Source organism: Canis lupus, chromosome 4 (assembly GCF_048164855.1).
Source record: "Canis lupus baileyi chromosome 4, mCanLup2.hap1, whole genome shotgun sequence".
Taxonomy (NCBI): Eukaryota; Metazoa; Chordata; class Mammalia; order Carnivora; family Canidae; genus Canis; species Canis lupus.
Genome location: NC_132841.1, coordinates 70,552,269 through 70,578,902, shown reverse-complemented (window position 1 = coordinate 70,578,902; position 26,634 = coordinate 70,552,269). Strand labels below are relative to the sequence as shown.

The following is a 26,634-nucleotide window of genomic DNA, read 5'->3' as shown; positions in this document are numbered from 1 at the left end:
TTTCTCCACCTCCACTGCCACTATTTTGATTAGAACCACCTCCACTGCCACCATCTCCATTTATCTATACCCTGCCTGCATTTCTGCAATGTCGACAGACTAGTTTCCTTGTTTCAATATTTGCCTATTGTCTCTTTTCATATAGCTATTAAGGTGATCTTGATAAAACATAAGTCAAAACATCACGGCTCTGCTCAGTCTTTTTCAGTGATTCCTGTTTCACCGAAATGAGCCACAATCTCAACTACGACCAGCAAGCCTCTATGTGAGCTGAATCCTTTCCTACTATTCTTTCCCTCATTCACTCTACTCTAGAACCAGTTAATCTCTTCCTAGTCCTTGAACATTCTAGGCATTTGTTCTCTTTTCTCTCTGCCCGGAATGGTCTTGCTTAAGATAACTACAAGCCTGACTCCCTCACTTCCGTGAATCTTTGCTCAAGTAGAACTGCCTATAAAGGGAGCTACCCTTGCCTTCCTTAAAGTTTCAACCTGCTGTCCCAATCCCACTGTCCCACTACATCACCTAACTCTGCTCTCTTTTCTCCTACTCGGTATTTCCTACCATACTATCTCCTTTATATGTTTATTATTTTTATTCTTTTGGTCTCTTGCCCCCTGTTTTATGTGGGCAGGGATCTTTATTTTGTTCACTGATATTTCCTGAACTATTACAACAGCACAAAGCAGTGGCATAAAAAAAAAACAATTCCCGAGTGAATGTAAAAAAAAAAAAAAATCTATGAGTGCTTGACCTGAGTGTGGCCTTTGACTGGAGAGGAGAGGAATGGCATTTGCAGGCTGGCAGAGGGAGCATCTGGGAAACACCCATGCCTGTGCTTTGAAGGGTGGCAGCATAAGGAAAAGCACATCTCACAATTTTACTTAAAGATTATCCCATAAATTTCCTTCTCACATGAAATATAAATTTTTGAGTCTGAACATCAAGACTCATTTTGCTCTCATTTCTTCTTTGTGTCTTATCTGGCTTCTCCTACTTGGGGGAAAGTTTCCAATCCAAGTATTTCTTCATTTTGGAATTTATTTGAGCTCTCTGATGGGAGCCTGAAAATCTTTCACTATACACTACATTTTTACTTAAAGAAAATTATAGATGTCGTTTAGCTTTCATTCCCTCGATTCTCTCCATCTGACAATTAACTTTCAGATTCCCCAATTATTGTTTGTTTGGGTAATATAACACCCAAGGAGACTCTTGTTTCTCTTCATTTTTCTTCTGAGAGTATGCGTTTTGTGGAGTCAGGAACTCTTAGATGAATCCGGCTTTCTAATTAGGAGTCCTTAATAATATGAAAATAGGGATGAGGTAAAGCTTCTTACAATTGGTGGATTTTGTCAATTTCTGATGAAATTAATATTACAAGTAAGAATTTGAGCCCAGTTAGTTGGAAAGCCCTTTTCAACTTTGCAAGAATTCGCTGAAAAGTTGAGAAATTGACCAGCATCCTTATGAATTTGTAATACAGGCTACAGGATCCTTCTTGAAATTCTGTCTTCCATCTTAAACTTTTTATTTTCCACCATATCATAATGGATTCTGGGCAGTAGGTTGCAAAAAAGGGTTAATACAGCAGGCCTAAAGTTCTGATTTTATAGGACTCTGACACCAAGACTGGCCCTTGGCTTGCATCTGGGAACTCAGCTTTTAAAAAATTTCCTACACTGATATGAGAAATTGCCTAATTGATAAGAGTCCCTTGTTGTGCCTAGACTGTATGTATAAACAATGCAACTTGTGGTGAAAACTTGCTCTCTTTCTGGAAGTCTTATATTTTGGTATTGGTTAGGCTGAAGTGCCTATGTGGCTAACTCTCTAATAAACACTTGTCTCTACTGGGCTTCTCTGGGAAATAACTTCATACATTTCCAGTGCTGGCAAAAGAAGAATTCTCAATGTGTCCTTCCTAGGCATAGAAGGACAGTTCACTGTGATAAATCTTGGCCAGAAGTACTACTATATGCTGGATCCTATGAGCCCTTTAAATGAATCTGCAAACATATGGTAGTCTTGGGAATTCCTCATACAGCAGAAATAGTGCCAAATACTCCTCCTCTCCACAATTTCTTCAAACAATTATCAGTCTTCATGTCTTATAAATTTTCAGGGATTCATGCTCAGGGTACTTATTAAAGTACCTCACTAGAATTACATAAGACTGGAGGCAGTGGCTGGGATAGGGTCACAAAATGAAATTCAGAAGTACTAAGACCATGACCTAGTGGGTTAAATTTATCAGACTAGAAAAAAACTAAGGAAAAGAACCAGAATTTAATACATGTGAAAACAAAATAATTTATAGAAGTCAAGTGTATATAAGAATACATGTTAATTGTTTATTTTAACTAAACAAATATTTATTTAGTACTTACATATTAGTAGTCAGATGGCTTAACTCTTATTTGATAGCAAAATATCATGGGATATTAGAGTCTTTCAAATAGAATTCATAAAATCAAATGCCTGGAAGGGCACACAGTTAACATAAATGCACGGTACAGGCCATAAACAAGGTAATAGCTGTTAAACTGCTCTAACACTTTCTAGCCACTACCTTTATACCTCAAACAAAATAAAGTGAGACATAGTGGTGGTTACCTATGACAGATGTGTTTTCAACCCCTGCTCTAAACTGTAATCATCATCAGTAAAGGAAAGCTGTCCAGATACTGATATTAACTGATTCTATTAGTTAGATTATGGATATGAAGTAATTTTAATGTAAAGGTACTGTAATTATCATATTCTATTAGATGGATTATGGATATTAAGTAGTTTAAACATAAAGAACATCAGGCTGTAGGGGATTGAAGTGGAGGAAAAATAAATTGTAGATAAATACTTCGAAATATTGCTTATTTACGGTAAAGGAGAATGATATAATTTTCTAGAAAAAGAAAGGGAAGACTTAGTCTAACTTGCCATAAGGAACCATACTTACCATTATCCAATGTCTTTTTAAAACACATTCATTCTATTCCAATCTCCTGCCTGCTTTTTAACCAGCTATTCTGGTAAGTCATGGATAAAGAGCCCATCTAGTTTTGACATTTCTATAAAGTGCCATCTAAGACAGGCAAAAATGAGCTTAAATAAAAGTTTCCTAGTTTTTTTAACACACAGCCAAAATTCTGAAGATTGAGAGAAAAACTGCATTTTTCTTTCTTTCTTTCTTTCTTTCTTTCTTTCTTTCTTTCTTTCTTTCTTCTTCTTTTTTTTTTTTTTTACTTAAGGAGGTTATTTAGCAGAGTGGTTATAAGCACACATTTACTTTGGACTCAGACTGACGTTGCCTCAAATTTCTATTCTACATTCTTGTGTAATCTTGGAGAAGTTACTCAGCCTCTGTAAATTCCCATTTCTTCATCTGTGAAATGGTGAAAACACTTTCCACTTACATATGTAAAGTTCCTAGTGTGACATAAGTAGTCAGTAAAATGTGGTGGTGGTGGTGGTGGTGATTATGATAATGGTAGTGGTGGTATTGGCAGTGATGGTGATGGTGGAAAAGATGGTTGTAGTACTAACCTGAAGAATGCTTCGAAATTTTTAAAAGGCAGTGGAAATTATTTTTAGGTGAACTCCAAAGGGAAAAACCATTGCAAAACCAGATCAACAGTAGTTGCTCAAGGATATGGGGGTATGCGAGCAGCCTGCTTAGCCATCCCTTCTCCTTCCATCTGCCCACATTTGTGACCCCAGCTATTTACCATGGAACTCCAGTATTCAGCCAAGCAGAGTTTGAAAACCTATGGCAAGAGATGACAAAGAAATGGCAAGATAATGTTTGCTTACTTTAGATCTAAGGGAGGTTTAATGTTTCTAGGAGGTAGACTTGGGACAGGCGGTTGTGGTGGGTGAGATGCTGGCAATGGTGGTTGGCTGGCTGGATGGGATGGTGGAGGTGGTGGTAGGGACGTAGTTGAGTAAGATGTTTGGCCTTTGCTGGTACCTAAGAAGCAGAGAAAAAAAAATACCACGAATTAAGATAAATCTTCAAAACACAAGAGCTGGCTATTCCAAGTATGCAGAAATGCGCATCTTAAATATAAAAATGTGAGAAATGCATCCTAAGTTAAATTATTGCTTTAAAGAATCTAATATTCAAAGTATCACAGAACATGCCATTTTAAATGTTCTATTTTTCAGATATATTGAGGTATAATTGACAAATAAAATTATAAAATAGTTAAAGTGTATAATACAATGGTTTGATATACATATATATATTTTTTGAAAGGTTTTCCATCCATTGAGTTAATCAACATATCCACTCATCTCATGTATTTATCTTTTTGTGGGGCAGAAGGTGAGAATACTTAAGTTCTAGTCTCTTAACAAATTTCAGTTATGCAATACAGTGTTAACTCTAGTCACCATGTTTTATTCTAGATCTCAGACCTTATATATCTTATAACTGAAAATTTGGACCCTTTGATCAGTCTCTTCCTATTTTCTTCATCCTAGCCCCTGACAGCCATCTTCCTACTCTCTGTTTCTATGAGTTTGACTTTTTTGGTTTTGTTTTTTAGATTACACAGATCATTGAACCACGCATTTGCTTGTCTTTGTTTGCGTTTCTGGCTTATTTCACTAGTGTAATGCCCTCTAAATTCATCCATGTTGTCAAAAATGACATGATTTCCTTCTTTTTTTAAGGCTGAATTATATTCCATTTTATACATCTATTACATTTTCTTTATCCACTGATGGACATTTAAGTCCTCGGCTGTTGTGAATAATTCTGCTATAAATATGGGAGTAGAACCATTTCTTTGGGATAATTTTTTGTTGCTTCTAGATATATACACAGAAGTGGGATTGTGGGATCATAAGGTGTTCAAGGAAAGTCTATAGTGTTTTCCATAGTGGCTGTGCCAGTTTATTCCTAACAGTATATATAAGTGTTCCTTTTTCTTCACTTCCTGGCACTTGTTGTCTCTTGTCTTTTTGATAATTGACATCCTATCCTATGTGTGAGATGATATCTCACTGTGCTTTTGATTTGCATTTCCATGATGATTAGCGATGTGGATACACATTCCTTTTTCTTTTTGTGAGATAGATAAGTTCTTTAATTCCCACTACTAAAAAGAATTTCTCTTACCTTGTTAAGAAAAATTGTAACAATTGTTAAATCTAGGTGTAGAGTACATGGGTGAAAAAATGCACAATAAAAAATAAAAACAAAACAAAACAACAACAAAAAAGAATTTCTCTTACTTTTTCTGAGCTTTTGTAAACAATAGTTTTAATATTTCGGACTTTGTGAAGAAGTCTACATCAACTTTTTTTTTCATCAACTTTAATATCACATTCTTTATGATTTTTAAAATGTAGATGATGTTTCATTGGGCTCATTATTTTAGACCAAAGAGGTATAGTTTTTGTGTCTGCTCTCATGGGTAATACATTCTTCCTTGTTTTCAATGATTTCCTTGAATCATTAATGAGAAGATTTTGTTTCAGGTATGATTTCTAAACATTGAAATATATTCAAACCTCACAAATAAATCATACATACAGATTATGTATGATTTATGTAGAGATTATAATATAAAGATAAGCAAAACTAATAAACATCAATCACCCATAATCCCATCATCCAGCAATAGCTCCTGAGTTACTTGTATTTTAAAATAAAACATTTTGGGCAGCCCTGGTGCCCAGCAGTTTAGCGCCGCCTTCAGCCCAGGGTATGATCCTGGAGACCCGGGATCGAATCCCACGTCAGGCTCCCTACATGGAGCCTGCTTCTCCCTCTGCCTGTGACTCTGCCTCTCTCTCTCTGTGTCTGTCATGAATGAATAAATAAATAAATAAATAAATAAATAAATAAATAAATAAATAAATAAAATCTTTAAAAAAATAAAACATTTTAATGCAAACATACAGCACGGAGTAAAATGGAACCATTTTGCTATTTTGTTATCAGTATTTTTATTTTTCTCAACATCATAAATATCATTCTGGGTTAATCTAATTACAATGTAATTTTTAGTAACTGGGCAATTTTTCTTTATGCAGCTCTTACCATGATTAAAAAAAACCCACTAAGGCTCTCATAATGACTATTTGTATTAATTCCTTTCCTTTTTGATGTAATAAGATGTCTTAGTCTTTGCACATATTTAAAGATTTGTCCTAGAATGAATTCCATTAAGTGGAAATGCTGGGTCAAACAACATTTTTTAAAACTTTTGACACAAAATATCAAATTGTCTTCCAGAGAGACAGCAACTGATAGCTCCACTGACTGACAGTATATAAGAGTGTTTTCATATATTTTTGCCCTCATTGCCATTATTATGTTTTGACTTTTTCACAATATTATGGAAAAAATTCTACCTTTTGTTTTAATTTCATTTGTATCAGAACATCAATATCAAATACTGAAAACTTACAACATTTAAGATATTTCTTTTGCGTTTACTTTCATTCACACACACACACACACACACAACTACTGCTTGAAAAAATTATTGATTTTCTATTTAGTAGATGTATGTAAGTTTTTGCTTTCTTTCTTTTCCTTTTCCAATGTAGCATAAGCGTAACTTTTTTTAGGGGGGGTTTAAATCCATGTTCATTGTTTTCATTATCATGACTCGGTAAATATTATTTTTTGTTGAATCAAGCAGTGCACTATGATTACATTTCTTTTCTCATTCAACTTATTGTTTTCCTGGAATTAATAACTGTCTTGTCATTTGGGAAGATTTTTCTTTGGAGCTCTTACTTCCCACAATTTCCAATAGTGCTGTAAAATACCTTTAAACATTTTCTACAAAACCAAACCTGTCAGATAAGGAATTGGTTCCAGTATACCATCCCTGTCTATTTGCTCTATTGTGACCTGGTTGCTTTTAAGGTCTGCCACACATGTGACATTCTGAGATTTCTTTCTGCCAGTGTCAGGGCTCTGATATATTTAGAGAATGCATTGTGATAGAGTCTTAGATCCAAAACCAAAGTGCCTGAGTTTAAATCCTGGCTCCACCACCTACCTTCTGGGTGACTTGGAGTTACTTCTGGTTTCATCTGGAAAATGAAGATCATAATAGTGCCACCTCATTGGGTTACGGTAAGGATTTTAGACTTACTACATATAAAGCATTTAGGACAGTACCTGACATATAGTAAATTGAACATTTTTTAGAGATTTTATTTATTTATTCATGATAGACACAGAGAGAGTCTAAGGAGAAGCAGGCTCCCTGCAGGGAGCCCGATGTGGGACTTGATCCCAGGATCCCGGGATCATGACCTGAGCTAAAGGCAGATTCTCAACCACTGAGTCACCTGGGTGCCCCGTAAGTTGAACATTTTATTTTTTTTCAACAAATATTTATTGAATGCTTACTATGTGTCAAGCTCTGTTTAGGCACTAGGATACAATAGAAAAAAATGGACACAAATTTCTGCTCTTATGGGTTTGGGAAGATAGATAAAAATGAAAAATATCTAAGTAGAATACATATAAAATTATGAGAAGTGCTATAAATGGTGGAAAGACTATGTTGGCATCTCTTCCCTACTCTGCATTCAGTGACCTCACTATGGTAGACTGAATTTGAGCATAAAGGGAGTATTTAGCTCCTGGAAATAGACAAGAACCACAAATTTCAGCTTTATTGTTTTGTTGATTGTTAGATTTAAGAAAGTGATGGAGAAAATGCTTATAATGCAGATTAAATTTAAAAGTATGCTGTTTCTGTAACTATTACATGATGAAGAGCATAAAACATTCAGAAAATATTTTCCAGTATTTGAAAGCTATTACACAACTCAGCAAAGTAGTCATTCACATCATTGGCAAATGAGTGAAGTTCTGACATAGATCTTTATTGTTTTACAGTCATCTTGTTAACATAAATGAAAATAGCAATCAACATTCAGGTTGGAACTACACTCATTCCTTAATTGCAACCATAGGTTGACTACAGGTAGTCAAGAAATTGCCAAGAAATTAGCAAAAATCAACGGTTGGCTCTGTGGAATTTTCAATAAAGAATATTGTTTGGCTTATTCGTATTTATATTATTATGCACTATGCATCTTTTATATCAATAAAATTTTTTACATACGTATATATACATAACACACATATACGGCAGTTTCTCTTAGAGAACTAGTTCAAAATTTACCAGCATCCAATTGCTTCTATGTAAAAAATTCATAGGTCCTTTTGGCTCTTTCATGAATAGAATGTGTCTGTATCTCCCGGCTTTGCTTTGACCCTTTCTGATTTTATGCGTTGTGCATTTGAATTATGTGTATCGCCTAGTTTCCCTAAATATGAAGTTTGTTTTTCTTGTCCTCCTAATTTTAGAGCAATGTTTTTGAGAGGAAAAGGGGTGCACTCTTGAAAAACATTTTGTTTTACATGTTTCTGAGCACCACTGAGGTCAATTTTTTCATCTTCATAACCATGTTTCATTTTAGTTGTATTATCTATTCAAGTCCTTTGTTTTTAAAGTAGTATTTGCTTTTTCTTAGTGGCTATTAGAACCTCTTTATTAAGGGTATTCATCTTTTTGCCACCTTCATGGACAAACTGAATGTAGTAATTGGGCTGCTTTGGCTTCTGCTTCTGGGTGTTCATATCAAAAAACTCTCCAACAATGAAAAGGAAAAAAACAAACGAAAAAACAAACTAAAAACAAAACAAAAGAAAAAAAACATACCATTGCCTCAACCAATCGAACCCCAAATCTTCAAAACCTTTGAAGGAAATATAGTACTTTACTGTAAGTTATCTTAAAGGGTCAGTGGCAGGGTTTTAAATACATATATAAAAAGCTTCTTAATTCCTTCTAGATAGTTTTGCCTCATTCCAAAGCTTTCATTGTGGTAATTTTTAAAAACATTACCCTCTCTCTTCATGTTCTCTTCTTACTATTCCAGTCCTCTTACTAGTTCAGAGTTTTAAAACATGCTCAGGCCCTCCACTGCTGACTTGTGGGGCACCTGCCAAGTACAAGGCTCACAAGAATTGCTCATCTTTTCTTTTGGCAGCTATTTGAGGGTGGGGGAACTTTGGCGTAGAGAGAATTAGTTTCCCCACAAATCTGACAAATAAAATTTCTAAACTGATTACATTTATGTTAGAAATATTTTTCCCATTTCATTTTTGTCCTCAGTAAAGTTAAACTTTTTGACATATAGGACTTACTACTTTTTCTCTACTGCAGTGAGTGAATTCTTTTTATATATAGTTTCTATCACTAGAGTTATGTTTGGGAAAGTCTTCCTTATCCTGAAAACACATAATTATTATTATTTTTAAAGATTTTATTTTATTTTTTATTTTTTTATTTTATTTTTATTTTATTTTATTTTATTTTTTAAAACGATTTATTTATTTGAGAGAGAGAGAGAGTGCATAAGCCCGAGGTGGGGGGCGGGAAGGGTGGGGAGGAGCAGAGAGAAAAGCAGACTTCCCACTGAGCAGGGAGCCCAACTTGGGGCTCAATCCCAAGACCCTGAGATCATGACCTGAGCTGAAGGCAGACCCTTAACTGACTAAGCCACCCAGGCACTCCTAAAGATTTTATTTTTAAGTAATCTCTACACCCAATGTGGGGCTCGAGCTCACAAACCTGAGATCAAGAGTTGCATGCTCCACGAATGAGCCAGCCAGGAATCCAGAGAACACATAATTATTAACCTCACATTTTTTTCTACTTCTTTTTTGGACTCATTGTTTTACATTTAACTCTTTGAAATGATTAATAATTTATTTTGGAGTTAGATGTGAGACCGTGATCTAGTGTCATGGTTTTTTTTTTTTTTAAGCATTTATTTATTCATAAGAGACACAGGGAGAGAGGCAGAGACATAGGCAGAGGCTCCCTGCAGGAAGCCTGATGCGGAACTCGATCCCAGGACCTCGAGATCACGACCTGAGCCAAGGCAGATGCTCAACTGCTGAGCCACCCAGGCGTCCTAGTTTTATGGGTTTTGTTGCTGTTGCTATTGTTCTTAGATCATTTATTACGTGTCCCAGCACCATTTATTTAATGAGCTATTACTTACTGACTTGAAATGCCTCTTTTATCATAGAATAAACATTAAAAATCCTAGTGAATTTGACAGATGAAAATGACATCTTATTTTAATTTATAAATAATACGGTCTGATAGATTCCTAAATAATTTGAAAGCTGTATTCACAGGGAATAAGCCACTGTGAGTGGAAATTAATAAACTCTTGTTTAAACAGAAGAAAAATGTTTATCATCCATCTGTGACTTATCTTTTCATGGAAAATATTTTGATAAGCCAGGGGTGTTACCATATGGAAATGATCTAAGGCCTGGAGGTGAGAAATTTTAGATATGTTTTGGGGAACAACGAACTGGAAACACCAAAAACTGACTCACCCAAAACCCATGTACTACTTTTTCATCTTTACATGGGCTGATGAGACTTTCTGATGGGGCATCTGTGGTGGTCCCCTGTCGTCCTGCTTGCCTGACATCTATTCTCCTTTCCTTAGTTACAATAACGCGAGCTACCCACAAAGGGGAGTGCTTGCTTTCCCACTGGACTTAGACCTCCAAGGAGGCCCCCTTTGGCATTGCCAGCATCTATCTCACCACCACCAGGGCAGGGTTTGCCTGAGGATGTAGCAGAGCTAAAGGAAGGCACAGCTAAGAGACAGTAAGGGACTGTTTGGATTTTTTAAAAAACTACGTTTCAAAAATTGTCGATAATTTGAAAGGCATAGTGAGGCCCTACACTAATTGTTCAAATGTTTTGTTCCTCTTCGAGTTTGGGAGACCATACACAAAAGTCTTCCTATGTTATTCAAGTGTTTAGCAGTGAAAGATTTTGCTTTGCAAAATCTGCAGTCACTTTCAAATACTACAAGGGATTTATTTGCATGTATACAAAATAATTCTATGGAAAAATATTTTAGTTTTTCAGAAAAAAAAGGGAAACTTATCTTAATGTAATCTGATTGGCTTAAAAATCTCTATTCGGACTTTATAAAGTATGCTAAAATATAATTAATAATACTGGAATTCTTAAAAAGAAAAATCTAGCTGGGTGTGATGGAAAGAAGAGAGTGGATATATAAAGAAGAAACAGAAACACTATAACTACAGGAAATTTCTGGGATTGGTGGTAACAATGTTTAGTAATCCCTTTATTTTCCTACCAGGCATCATTCTAGGTATTTTACATATTCAATTTTATTTAATCTTTATAACAATCCTCTGGGGTTTAAATTCTTATCCAGTTTCCATTTGACAGTTAAGAAAACTACCCACGTTCAGAGAGTTTGTAAGCACTAGAAAAGTCATTCAAACTTTGAACCCTACTCAATTTCTTATGCTGTCTATGTTTTACTCCCTTTCTGCTATGTTCTGCTGCTCAAGGAAAGAACGTAGACATTTCCAATGCACACGTTAACACACTTTCCAGAGATCTGAGTGTAAGTCTAGCTTTTTGGATCGATAACGTTTCCTCTTAGTGTGATTTTGTATGACTATTTTCTGTTTCATGTAGGGCAGAAATTGCTCTGGAGACTCTAAAGTAATTCTGAAGCATGTACTCACCTATGTGGGTATTTTAGATGCTAAATTTATAATTTGATTTGGGAAACCAGATAGCAGGAAAGTAGACATTCAAGTGCTAGTGGAAAATGGACCTTTAAAGGTAGATGACTGACACAATCAAGCAAAGAAAAAATAGTCTCAAGAAATGAAATTGAAGAATTCAAAATGCAGTAAAAAAAAAAAAAAGGACTTAGAAGCAATTAAATAAAATAAAGGAAAAAAAACAAGTTTAGAGTTTACTGGGCATCAAGAATTAAGGATATGAGTTGAAAGACAACACTCTGAATCAATCTACCGTGAGTCTTATCCCTCAAAGCTCATGAGATGTTGTATACGTGGCCTGTGGCTTTAGAATATTGGATCTGACATGACCATTTGGAGCTCCTCAAAGAATGGTAGGATTGTGCATGGATGTGGGCCTCTCGGTACACAGAGCTGCTCTCCCGGATGGTGCAGAACAAACGGGTGGTGGTAAACTAATCAGGGGAATTTACAACCTACCGCCCACCCTCATCCCAAGACAGAATTGCAGAACTGTGTTCCTGGATATTTTGACAGTGTTCGAGGCTTTAAGAAGGAGATATGGGGCATTTTGCTAAAAGGTCAAGTGGGAGCTTGACTTACATCTTGCTGTAAGCTTTGAACTTCCACCAGAGATGTAATAAGTTTAATAATCAAATATTCAACCATAATAAAAAATGGGAGTATTGGCAAAAATGAGAGAGAACTATTTTTGTACAAGGGAGCAGTTCATACTGGTTGCAGAATAAATGGGGGAAAGATGAGAATGAAAGAGAAAGACATAAAAGCACAAAAATAGTTCTCAAGAATTTGGGAGGTTACCAACATCTGATTTAATTTTCATCATCTTTTTTTTTTTAAGATTTATTTCTTAATTTTGTAAAGCAGAGGAGGGGCAGAGGTAGAGAGAGTATCAAGCAGATTCTTAACTGAATGCGGAGCCTGATGCAGGGCTCAGTCTCATGACGCCGAGATCATGACCTGAGCCAAAACCAAAAGTCAGATGCTCAACCGGCTACACCACCTAGACGCCCCAACAAATTCTCATCTTCTTGAATTTTAGAGCCTCTGAAGAGGCTCTAAAACTCTTAAAAGAAACAGAATCGAGAGGGAAGAAAAAAAGGGGTGGGGGAAGATGAGGGGATGATTAACAAAAACACAAAGTGGGCAGTAGTGTACTCCTATTAGAGAAAACGCAGCAAACAAAGGTTCACAAACTTTGCACTTCGCAGTTTTTTGGTGAGCCAAATACTGGTTCTAGATATTGTCACAATGCTCTTGTAACATGAAGATCTATGAGAACTCAGGAAACCTACCCCATAGGTTTTGATATTTATGACTTTTTAAAAAAGATTTTATTTATTTATTCGTGAGAGACACACACACACACACACACACAGAGAGAGAGAGAGAGAGAAAAGAGGCAGAGACAGGTAGAGGGAGAAGCAGACTCCACAGAGGGAGCCTGATGTGGGACTCGATCCTGGGACTCTAGGATCACACCCTGGCCGAAAGCAGGCGCTAAACTGCTGAGCCACCCAGGGATCCCAATGTTTATGACTTTTGAGTAAGAAGCTACCTATAGCCTTCATGTCCCAAGAGGTCTAAGGAACATCTGGGGGTGTGGTTCTCTAGCTCCTTTACAAAACCAAGGACGTTATATCATACTGCCCACAACTGTCCCCAAGCCCTTACACTAAACTAGGTACTTCTAACTTTGGTTTTCTTGGGATGTCTTGAATTGGGCCAGAGCATTTTGTCTCTGGCAAATCAGTTAACTAACCTCCATGTGGTTTCGTTTTTCTGTCTGTCCCCAGCAGTAGTAGCATGATCCCAACTACTTCATAAAGGTTTAAGGATTAGATGAGCTGATACACATGAAAACATCTTGAAAAGTCCAAACTGTTGTATAAACATCATAGATGATCCCACAAGGATGAGGGGTGCCGCAAATAAAATCATTGCTAAGTTACTTTGACCTAAGATATTTTGAAATCATTTATAAAGTTTGTTTTGTTTATTTGGGAATTATTACATGCCTGCCCCAGGATTTAGCCATTGAACTGGCAACTCGGAATAGAGACTTCTATTTTCTTTGGGCCCCTGCGTAGGCACCTAACTATTGCCCATCCAAAGGGAAGAGAAGCTCTAGCAGCTGTTTGGCATTTTCAGAGTCTGGACTGGTGAACTCTGCACGAGGTAATTTTACAACAATCTAGGTGCACACTTAGAACCACTAGCAGCTACACACCCGTGCACATTCATTTACACCTAACCGAACATGAACTTTCTCAGGACCACATATCACTGAGATTTTATCACATTTACTATAATGGCTGTTTCAAAACTCCCCACATTTCTGGACCTCACTCATGCCTTCCTCTTTCACCACAGACAACTTTGCCTTTTGTTTCACTAAGAACAGGGAGAGCACGCCTACTGCTTACTCCCTGCTTGCCCTTCATTCTAACTTATTGAAATCTCCTTCTATCTTGCTCGTCCTCTTTCTCTTTGCCCTTGATTCTCTGGAAAAAAATGTCACTCTTCCTTCCTCGCACTAGTTGGCATTGTTGATTCTTATCAGTACCAGTTTCCTTATAGATCCTGCTCTGTTAACCATGGACTCCTTCATTTGCACTGAGCAAAATAATTTCTTAAGCACTTACTATGGGCTCTGGGTGGTGTGTTTCATCTTTCAGGAGTATGTCTCATCTTAAACATGGTCAGTCTTCTCCACTCTGAAGGACACAACAATTTTCTTTCTTACCTTTGCCCTCTAGTCTATTACTAGCTGCTTTTCCCTCCTTCCCTTTACAGTCAAACTTCCTGGAACAAAAGCCTGTGTTGGCCACTTCTGTATCTTTATTTTGTTTGAGTGGCTTCATGGCAGAGCAAAGAATGGAGGGGCTTGGGGAGGTGTGGGTTTGAAATCCACCACATTTGTGATAACCTGCAGTTGCTTATTACTCTGTTTGGGGCCTTGAGTAAGTTGCTTGATTTCTCCAATCTTTATTTTCTCATCTGTGAAGTGGTCATATACAACCACCTTGTAAAAGCACCTGACCACACTGTAACACTCAATAAATATTCCTACTCTTCTGAGCTGTTATTTGAGCTGGCTACATTGATACACAGCATCTACCCACCTCAACTGTGAACAAAACAAAACACCTTTTCCCCAAGCCAATCATGCCTGGTTCTTGTTCTGTTAGGACATCTTAGGGAGGGTGAAGAATCAGGAGGCTTAGCTTTAAATCCTTAGAACCATCCCATTAGGTGCCCAAACAAACAAACAAACAAACATTACTTTCACTTTACTGATTCCTACACATGCCAGAAACAATTTTTGACACGGGAAGAGGAATGGTTTGGTAAAAGGAAGAGCTGTGCTGGGGTCATTCAGACTTGGGTTTGACTACCAATCCCAACCAGCACTAGCTATGGTACACTGGTGAACTTACTTCGCTTCTTTGGGTTTCTATTCCTTGCCTGTTGTATTGAAACTCTGGATTCCTAACTTGCAGGATGGTTATAGAATGAGATATAGTATGTCTGCCTGACCAGCTTATAGCAGGTGTTCTACTTATGAATTATCCCAGACCCTGAAACTGTTATGTTTGTTCTATATGGAACAGACTCTTGTTAAACCCCTGAGGGCACATTTGTTTCCATCTGCATAGAAAGAATAGGATAATCATATTCTTGCAACTTAAAAAAAAAGTTTTCTGAACTGCCATTTGTGCCTGAAACCACATGCTAATCACTGTACATCTGGCCATTCTGTGGAAAGCAAGGTTCTGAAAGGCCACCTGCCCTTTGAAATGTAGTATGGTTGTACTGCCCTTCCACACTGTGAACACCCATGCGACCTGACGCCGCTCAGGGAGCTCTCCATTTGTACATAGAGTACTTACATGTGGTTTCTTACACTAATTTTATTTTCTTTAAAATTCTCAAAATCAATTAATTAATCTAGTAATCTTTTTATTTATTTTCTTCCTAGTTACACAATAACCTTCTGAGGGTACTTCTCCACTGTCAATATCTGTGTGTACCCAACACTTCACATCTATTGTACACAGTAGGGCACTTAATGTTTACTGTTTTGAACTTTCTTTTTCCTTTATCCTTTTCCCTTTAGTAAAAAAACAAACTAATTTAAGACAGTTCATGGTAAAACAAATATATATACGGTAAGGCATTTAAGAAAATACAAGGAGGAATATCAAAAAGAAAATATCAATTCTAGATCCCATCCCTCAGCCCCACCCCAAACACAAGTGTTACCAGTCTTTCAAGAACTTTACATCTTTCAAGAAATATTCCATTTTTTTTTGTACACAAATGAGACCATGGTAAATATATTATTCTGTATTTTGCTTTCTGGATTTAAGAAAGAGATTGTTCTATATTGTGACAAATAAGGCAATCACTTTTTTTCATAGCTGTGGAGCTTTACATACATTATATTTATCATGGTTTATTTGACCAGTTTAATTATTGATGGAAATTTAGGTTATTTAAAAAACTTTATTGAGGTGGGGTCACCAGGGGGAGCGGTCTCCCACATTGGGGGGAGGGAGTACAGCCCGGCAGGGGGAGGGGGTGTGGGTAAGAAAAGAAAAAAAAACTTTATTGAGATATAATTCGATAAATATACTAATTTAAGGTGCACAACTCAATGGTATTTATATTTTATAGTTGTGTAAGCATCAACATAACCTAATTTTAGAACATATGAATCACCACAAAAATAAACACTGTACCTATTAGTAGTCACTCCCTATCCCTGCCCTCCTCCCACTGCTGTAGGCAACCAGTAATCTACTTTCAGTCTCTATAGATTTGTCTATTCTGTCCATTTTGCATTAATAGAATCATACAATATGTAGTCTTCTGTGACTGGCTTCTTTCACTAAATTCTTTTTGCAGTTCAATCATGTTGTAGGAGATATCAATACTTTATTCCTTTTATTTATAGCTGAATTATAATCCACTGCATGGATAATGCATTTATTTATTTTCCAGATGGTAGACATTTGAGCTGTTTCCACTTTTTAGCTATTATAAATAATGCTGGTATGGACATTCATGTACGAGTCTTTTGTAGACATATGTTTTCATTTCTCTTGGATATATGCCCAGAGTAGAATTGTTTGACCATTTGAGGGACTCTTATTTCTTGATATTTTTCGATTATTAGACCATTACTACTACAAGACCATTCTTGTATCTCTGTCTTTGTCCACAAGTTTAAATACATCTGTAATATCAATTTTTAGAAAGTGGAATTGGTGAGTCAAAAAAACCCAAACATTAAAACAATTTGGTAAATGATGCTTTTTAGTATTACCAATTCATTTGTCTTCTAGCTCAAGAGGAGAATATCTGTTTTACAATAACCTCATTAACATTGTGCATTATACTTTTTAAAAGTCTTTAACAATTATGGTGGGTAAAGAAATGATACTACATTTTAACTTGCATTTCTATGTTTATAAATTTGACTAAGAATCTTTTCATATGCTTATATGACGTTCTATTTATGTGTGTATCTGTGTGTCTCCTTTATATAGAATATTTGAGGTATATATAGCATTCTATTTAGTTAATTAGTTGAAAAAAGAAAACATTATCTATGATTGGAATTTTCTCTGATATAAAATATCATTTATAATACAGGCATATAAGTAGATAATGCCATTTATGTCAAATTATCTCAAAAATTTTCAGAAGATCCCCAGCGGCCTTCAAAGGTAGGACTTGAAACTTCTGTGTCACAGGCTTAGAACACCTACTTTTACAGAATTTTTCCATGCCCTAATTCAAAGTCATCTGTTCTTATCTTCAAAGGATTTGTAAACCCATAGTGGATGGGGAAATTTTGAAAATCAATGTAGTTGAAAAGAAAACGCTGTAACCATATTAGTAAGAAACACTTTACTTTGAAAGCAAGCTGCCAAGAAAATGTTGGACAGCTTAGAGTAGCCCATTAAATGGAAAGAAAAGTAATACTGAAACATCAGTGTTTACAAAGATAATTAAAGCAGAAATTGGATGAAGATGAAGTAGAGATCAAAACAATATGTTGATCAATTAGAGGAAAATAAGTAAGAAAGGATTCACTATCTTAACTTCTCTTTGTCAGACCTAACTTTAACATTTAGGGTCTCTGAATACTTTCTTTATTCTTAAAAATTAAAAAAAAAAAAAAATTCACTCCCCCAATGACTTTGTTGACTACTCCTTTGTTGTCTATATAACCATTCATATAATTACATGTAATTATATATCAAATATATCAAATGTAAATTGTTCTCATAAATGATTTTATTTTCAATTCATAAAACAACATGAAATTCAAATTACTAGGCAGTAATTTGATGGAAGATTGATGACTTTTGAATCTCTCCTTTCCTACATCCTTTCCTAAAGAATGTAAAGTGCAATTTTAAAAGGAAAAAAAAAAAACATCTTTTTTTTTTGTCAGACGCTCATAAGTTACCAAGTGCCTCTTGCTCTAAGATAAACATATTTTGGTCAGAAGACAATAACAGTATTTCTTTTTTTCAAATACTAAAAGTTTTTTTAAAAGTATACTCATATATGGGGGCAAAGAAAGTACTAGAACTTAAGTTTTAGAAACATTCACATATGAACTGATTTATATGTTGAAGGAATGGTGAATGTTCTTCACTCTGATTTTAAAATAAGATTAATATAACCCAGAAATACGACACCCATGAGCAGGAAAGGAATGAACATTGATACTGCAGAGACAATATCGCAGCTTCATAAGCAAATAGAGGAATAATTAAAGCAGGTGATCCAAACTCATCTGTCATTGGAAGCCAGGCAGGAACATGCTTTTGTGCATTGAGCGGGAAATGCGACTGTGGTTAACAATAGACTTGTGCCCTGTCTCAATGGGTGGCTGCTGCGGGGTTCTAGCCTATTGTAAATATGTAAAGAACAAATCTAGATTTTCTATGAAATCTTCTAATTTTTGAATGTTGGCAAGTAGGTAAATCAAACAAAGTAAAAAACCAAAATAGGGTGCCTGGGTGGCTCCGTTGGTTAAGCATCTGGCTTTTGGTTTCCACTTGGTTGTGATCTCAGGGTCTTGGGATTGAGCCCCCTCAGGCTCTGTGCTTAGTGTGAAGTCTGCTTGGGATTCTTTCCCTCTTCTTCTCCCTCCCCCAGGCACCCGCCCCTGGCTCTTTCTCTCTCTAAAACAAATACATAAAATCTTAAATAAATAAACAAAAATCTCAAAAATCCTGCACACCAAACAAAGCATATTGATAGGCTATATTAATTTGTGACAGTCACAAATTTAAAAAGTTAAACTTTTAACTAAGAATTAACTTTTAAGTTAATTCTTAACTTTTTAAAGAAGTGCTATAAAGAAAAGGTTTATTGAGGGAAACTGCCTGATCATAGGTTCATCCAAGAAGATAGTTTTTTTCCTGCTAAAACTATGAAGTTTGGAAAGGGGTAAATTAGACCATCAAACCTGGTAGAGAGTCATAGAAGTTCAGGAAAGAGGATCAGAACTGCCAACAAAGAAGGTAAATCTTCCCTGTAGCACCTGGACAGAACAGGTATTCTGGCAAGATTTTGAAGGAAGAAGCACTGGAGAGACAAAAGTGACTACAACCCAGTGTAACTATAAGAAGCACAACTATGAGGGTGCCTGAGTGGCTCATCGGTTGGGCATCTGCCTTTGGCTCAGGTCATGATCCCAGGGTCCTAGATCGAGTCCCACACTGGGCTCCCTGCTGAGCTTCTCCCTCCTTCTCTCTCTCTCCCTCTGGGTGTGCATGCTCTCTGTCTCTCCCTCTCTCTCTCATTCAAATAACTAAACCTTAAAAAAAAAAAAAGAAGTACAACGACATGGACAGATGGGTGTACATAAAATGTATTCAGTTCAATTAATGTTTGCCTCTTTTATGACAATGACTATTGTCATCATTGCTATTTTTGGAAGATCACCTACATAAAAGAAAGGAGAGACTCAGACAAGACATAACGCAGAAGCATCTGATGATAAATCAAGACCTAGACAAAAGAGAGACATAGAAGACTGAGAAGAGAAAAAAATATATAAATGCCATAGAGAAGCTCCTACTAGAGGTATGATCTTATGCCATGTTCTCCCTCTTCCTGCTTTAAACATTTTTTTGTTTTCATTTACACAAATAATATATTAAACACTTCTGGAAAAAGTTCTATGACACAGGTCAAGTAAAATTTCACATGATCTTTCACCTCCATTCTGCTCCCCTTCCCAAGGGCAACCATTGTTTATCTTTGCAGACTTTTTTCTGTGGATTTACTCTCCTATGAATGCAGGCAGAGAACTATCTAATCAAAACTCCAAATATTCCTGTACTCCAAATATCATATTACACAGACTGGCTCTGTGTCATTCTTTCTCACTGTGGCAGTGTGTTGTGTGACTGGGACAGTCCAGGGTTTGTTTAGTCTTTTCCCCCTTGACTACCAACAACGCACAACGAGCACCCACATGCATGTTTCTTTGTGTCTACGTGGTGGTAGTCTTCTAAACTAGATGTCAAAAGGTAGAGTCGCTGAGATAGAAGGACTAGTGCATTTTCTATTCACATAGTTCCCCCATATTGTCCTTCAGTGGGGCACTCTCACTGTAAACCAGCTGAAATTCTGTCTCCTAACCTCTCTACCACTGGAAATTTTAACCATTTTTCAATTTTTCCAACATAATCACTTCATCTTTCTGATCCTTTGCTTAATCTATAAAATGATAGAAATCCCACTTGACAATTATTTTATAACTATGTTATTAACACAAGTGCACACCACAGATACCTAGCTCACAGTAGATACTCTGTTTAATGTTAATTCCCTTCCCTTATTACAGATTTGCAAGGGAAAATGTAGTTAAATTACATATATTTGTATAATTTTCTAATGGTGCTAATAAATCTTTGCATTTAGTAACATGTATTTAACCACTGAGTAAGTCCATTTTTTAGCCCACATTCATGCTGGTTTTTTTTTCAGTCTATTTTTAATTAAAGTGTTCTAATTAGAAAATAGTTCTTCAGAGATTAGTATTGCTGTAGTGTTATGTCTTATATTATAACTCAATTTTTACGCTATATTTCTTTTTCCAATTACTGTGAAATCTTTGTTTTTATGGTTTATTGTGACACTGTTTGGCCTTCATTTGTTCTTTTTTCATTAGTCTGAGGCAAATAAAGATGTACTTTAGCAACAACTAATGTAAATGCAAAGTTACATTAGTTTTTTTTTCATTTTTCATTTCAATAATAACACAATTAAAAATTTTGTATAAAAAACTTAAGGATCTCTAAGAACGTCCAAAGACCTCAGATTGAAATACATTGTCCTGACTGTCCATAGCTCAGTCAGGTTTACCAGTTGGAACATATAGATTTCTCCCCCTCATCAATCTCACCTGTATGCTTTGCTTAATGATTTTAACCAAACAGTATGTACCAAGTTTTATAGTCCCTAAATCTAATTAATAAATTCCATCACTATACTACATAATTAAATTAAAATCATACTATAACATTTGTACTGTGGATCTAATCTTGTATGAACTCCAAATATAATAATAAATTGGTCAAATCAATAAATTAATACCTAATGAATAAATATTTAGCAACCACTCATACTGACTTTTTTTTTTGTTTTTTCTAGCTCCTTACACTCAATATGTGAACAAATACTATCAATGCTACATCTGAAACATATTTCAAATTTACCTACTTATCTCTCTTCCACTGTACTGTGCTGGTGCAAATCACATTGTTTCTCACCTTCATGCCTTCTAGCCAGTCTTTGAGCTGCATTTTTGTCTACATTTTATTTTCCTCACAGCAAAGAGAAGTCCTAAAATGTAAACCAGATTATATACTCTTGTTCATAATGACTCCAATTTTAATGGCTTCCTATCACACATTCCAAACTATGACCTCCTAGGACCTATGGGATTTGGTCAGTGCCTTTTATGCCAGCTCATTCCCCCTTTACCTATGGTGTTCCAGCCTACTCTTTCTGTCTTTCTGTTTCTTTAACTACATCAAGCTGACTCTTGCCTAAGGAATTTGCACGAGTTGGTCTCTGCCCCACATTCTTGTCCTCTATCAATGTATGGTTGGACACCATAATACTAGTTTTAGTACAAAGTAGTATAACTGAATGTCACAGGGCACTGAACAGGAAGGATGACAGTCAACTAGAAGCAGAAGTCATATAATTATTAGGAAGACTAACATTTAATATCAGTATTGGAATTGGAATAAATAGAGAAATTCACCAGGTCTAAAATGAATTAAACTTAAAATCAGTGAATTGGCCAAAAGAAAGGAAATCTTTGGTAGTAAGAGAGCAGGACTAGTTGGGAGCATAGGATAGAGACCAAGGATTATGAATAGATAAGAACTGGACTTGTCAAAGTTCAGCCAGAAATGTAGGTCAGGGAGGAGATAAGAATCCAAACTAGTCAGCAATGAAGAACGTCAGTCAAGACCATGCACTTTGGAGTCAATCAGTTTTGGAGATGAATTCCTTTAACCTTGTAGATAACTTCTGCCCTTATCCATGAACTGATCCTTGTTATTGATTGCAGTGTGCCTATACATATCCGATAGTTAATCATTAGTATATAATCTGTGGACAGTGAAGCAAAACAGTGCTGGTAGCCCAGTAAGAAATTATACACAAAATGGTGACATTAGATCCAGATAACATGGCTTGCTAAATGCATATTTTACAACCATGAAATGTAGTGATGTTGCAGTTTCAGTGTCATGAAACTGGGAGGAAGGATAAAAGACTTGGTAAGCCCCCCTCTTGGGCTTCCACATGTGCCAGGGCTTTCCCTCAAACAAGCAGCATACAATGGACACCAGCCCAAAGTTATCTTTAAGAACTAGGGAGATAAGAGAAGCTATACCTGCCTAAAATCCCCCAAACTGATTTCTTCTTGTATGCTTTGCTAAAGATGCATTACTTATACTTATCTTGGTAAATTTTGACACCTACAAATTGTGTCATAGTGCTCATTTTGACCAAACCTCTGATGTAGTTTTTTGCAGGACTATAATAAAGGGGCACACTTAACTCAGATTGTTTATAATGTCTTGTTGAAGGGCCTACAGTTTTTTCAGAAAACCAGAACTATCTTGAAAGAATCCCTGGTAAGTTAGAGAAATCAAACTAGGATGACATCAAACAGAAAGAAGTACAATTTAATTAGTGACAAAAAAATTAGTATGTGATGGGGAAAGATCAACTATGTACAGCAATCATAGAAAAAATTTTAGGGTACCCTTATATCATAGATGAGACATTAGTAAATTATACAGCATACTTATTTTAGAAGCTAAAGTGATATTTGATATTTTAGATACTTCAATTGAAAAATGCCTTCTAGTTCCTGGAAAGAATCAGATATAGGATCTTATTAAATTGTCAGAATTCAACTGTTTAGACATTCGTTATAGGGCTGATTATTGAACTTAGATCTATGGTAGTAGTTTTTACAATTTAGGGTGTATAAAGATCACACAGGTGCTTATTTAACAAATAGGTTCTAGAAACCCATCCTTAGAGATTCTGATTCAGGTGCTTTTGGAAGGGGTTCAGAGGTCTGTTTTCTTGCTTAGAATCTCAGGGAATTCTGATGCATGTGGCCTACAGACCACATTTTGAGAAACACAGATTTTTTTTCTTCTCCTTTAAATGAAATAAATTGGGAAATTCAAGTCAGCTAATGCTGACATTACTGATCCTGGTAAAAAGGTTTAAAGTATAAAAAGATGTTTTAGGTAGATTGTTTTAAATAATTTTAAACAATAACCTGAAGATAGCATTTATCCCTTCATTATCTTCCGTAGTACAGGACTGTAGCTTTTGAATTATGGGCCCAGTACCTATAGCACCAGCATCACTCGAGAACTTATTAGAAATTTAAATTCTTGGTCAGCCTCAGTGGCGCAGCGGTTTAGCGCCGCCTGCAGCCGGGGGTGTGATCCTGGAGACTCAGGATCGAGTCCCACGTTGGGCTCCCTGCATGGAGCCTGCTTCTTCCTCTGCCTGTGTCTCTGCCTCTCTCTCTCTGAATAAATAAATAAAAAATCTCAAAAAAAAAAAAAAAAAAAAAAAGAAATCTTAATTCTCAGGCCCCATTCCAGACGTACTGAGGTAGAGACTGGGGTGGGGCCCAGTCATCCAGGTCATTCTGACATACACTAAAGTTTAAGGATATAGGTGTAGAATAAATGGTATTATACTCTGTCATATTCAAAGGTCAACATAAAAATGTAGAAGACTGAAGAAACCAGTAACTTTCAGCAGTCATTGTACTACTAAGGGGTGCAACTTGTTGCCCGAAGTGTAATATTATCACAACCTCCCTTTCCTCAGTCTAAACACACAACTTGTTTATTTTGACCCTCCATAATACCGTATCAGCTACCAGCTGACACTTCCAGTTAGTACTTTATTCTCTGAGAGTTCCTTCTGGTTATGACTTGCTTTTTCCCCAAGAACCCAACCTTTTATGATCAACCAGAGTTGAAGTAAGAAAACCCAGTGATTATGAAATGGGAAAAGCCTCACTGAAAAGCCATTAGTAATTGGCTGGATGGGGAAGTGATAAGTAGGAGTGGAGGGTGATGCAGGCGATCAGAAAAATCAGAAGACAACTTGGGGAGATGTGGCAGATTGAAAAGATTGGGGAAAGGAAGACATAGTGAGCAGGAGAAACCTTTAACATCCTGCTTGTAGAATGCCGATGACCAGTTTTCTATCCAGAAAGTGGATGGGACCAGGCGAAGGGGATTCATCAAGACCGTAGAATGCCTTTTACCTCCTACCACATACCACTTATGGGGCAAATGGTCAAGGACTAAGAATCTGTTCCTAAGTACAAAACCATAAAACTGTAGGACTGAAAGTTCTTATGAATTTACTGTTCCAGGGCCCTTCATATAGTTTGGCACAAATAAGCCTGTTAATTCTTTATGAGACCATCTTCCTGTTTCTACATAGTACTTAGCAACACATAATAAGAGAATCACTTAGACTTAGGATGACATCAGATAAGAGAACTTTAAAAAATATCCCCCATTCTGATCAAAGATAAGAAATCTGAGGCCCATATAACTTGAGTGATTCATTAAAGGACACAAAGCTTAAAATCATGACGAGGGACTAGAATCTATCTCACTTTTCTTATTCGAGCCTTATCTTCTCTCTACCATTCCACGAAACCAAAAATAGTATCCTCTATCTCTTTGTATCTCCCGATCTCATTTACCCTGAAACAATAAAGGCTAAACATCCATCTTCCTTTGCAAGTTTTTTCAGCATCTGAATGGTGAAATAACTGAAAAAGAAAATACACGCTACTCTCTAGGATGAAAGCAGAAGCTAAAGAAAGACTAGGCAAACAGAAAATCAACAACCATACGCTAAGGCAAACATACACAGAACTTTTCCCCCCTCAAACAGAAACGATTTCCCCAGGTGTTTTGTTTTGTTTTTATGAAGAGGAGTACCTTAAGATTTCCCCAAAGTCATGGCTCTGTGTTTGCGTGCTCATCCGTGTGTGTGCGTGTGTGCACGAGTGTGCGAGACGATTCTGGGGGTGAGCAACATTGATCAGTAACTTCCAGAGAGGGAGGGGAATTGTTGATAGTCCAATCTCTGAGCTGGGAGAAGGGAGGGAGACCTGATGTGGGAAAAGAGAACAGGGAGGAGATTCACGCAGGCAGACTCTACATTGACTGTTCAGCCTTTACGGAGAATCCAAGAAAACATCAAAGAAAGGCCCCCGGTGGTGGAGCATGGAGTATGTCAACAGCCTGTGGCTTAGGCACCTATTCGATGGGGTTCGGAGAAGACTGCAGTTGATTGATGAGCCTGAGATAGGCTGGGCTACACTGAATCAAACTGTTTAGAGATGAGAATGGCTGACAGGCTGGTGTGTGGGGGTGCTCGATGGCTGGAACTAGCTGGGGACTTCTCTTGACCTCAGCAGGAAAAAAATCCCTGCCTTCTTCTGGAGATTAAAAGAGAAGAATGACAAAAGCTGGCTGTGAAAGTATATGGAATTGCTGCTCTATAATTCATAATGAGCTCAACTGTTAAAGCACCCTTTTGTGCAGCTTTCTTGCCGTAGGATGCTTCTAAGAGGTTTAAAACTGCAGACTCGTGACTGTCCACTGTTCCTCCTGGCCAGTCTGTTATAGGATGCTGGGCAAAGAGGAATCTCAGGGTGCATCTGCTCATGGTTCCAAGTGGGGGTGGGGCAGTACCAGCATTGGGAATTGGGGGTGAGAACTGGGGGGTTGTTTTTGGTTGCTGCGCCGGCTAGCGAGTGTTACTGGCTTTTCAGTGGCTAGATTTTAGGAGGCAAAAATTCCTGCACGAGGCAGGACAGTTGTGTCCCTTGAGGAATAGTGTGTCCCAGATGGCCAGTGGCCTTTCAGAGAACCAAACACTTTGTTTTATATATGAGTGAGATCCAGGGGTTATGTGCTCCAAAGGCAGGTGCAGAACACAGACCAGCTCTCACTAAATACAGTAATGCAGCATCCCTTACACCACAGCTCATTCTGCTGCCCCACAGCTGCCTCCTCGCAGCTGTCATCTTGTATGCAGAGAATCCCAAGTCATTTTTATATCTACCTAAGAATAGCATGATTTGAAAGGCACGGTGCTTCACCTATACTCAACATCATCCACAAAATCCATATTTTCAAATCAAGGAACTCACTACTTTAGAGGATCATATGATTAGTCTCCCTTTGGCACCAATTATTACCAGTGGCTCTACTTTAAAAGAGCCTATCTTTCAAAAGATAAATGCTGCTTATCTCCCCGGGCAATCATAAATGGTGGGAAGAGAAACAAAGACAGAAACATCAGAGATTTTCAGAAATGAGGCATTTGTTAAAAGTAAAATAAAAATAGCAATACAATTTCTTGATTTTCTGATTTAAGTCATT

The 26,634-nt window shown here is 36.7% G+C and overlaps 1 protein-coding gene across 5 annotated transcripts in view; it reads right to left on the bottom strand.

Annotated features, from left to right (window-relative positions):
- Positions 1-26,634, bottom strand: part of FYB1 (FYN binding protein 1) — a 150,604-nt gene that overhangs the window by 43,027 nt on the left and 80,943 nt on the right. For all 5 annotated transcript variants that reach the window (XR_012030228.1, XM_072824822.1, XM_072824824.1 and 2 more), the window contains exon 3: positions 3,814-3,970. Coding sequence is in view for 4 of the 5 variants with exons in the window: in XM_072824822.1 (XP_072680923.1) it covers positions 3,814-3,970 (157 nt within the window). In the remaining variant the exon portion in view is untranslated. The remainder of the gene's footprint in view (positions 1-3,813; positions 3,971-26,634) is intronic.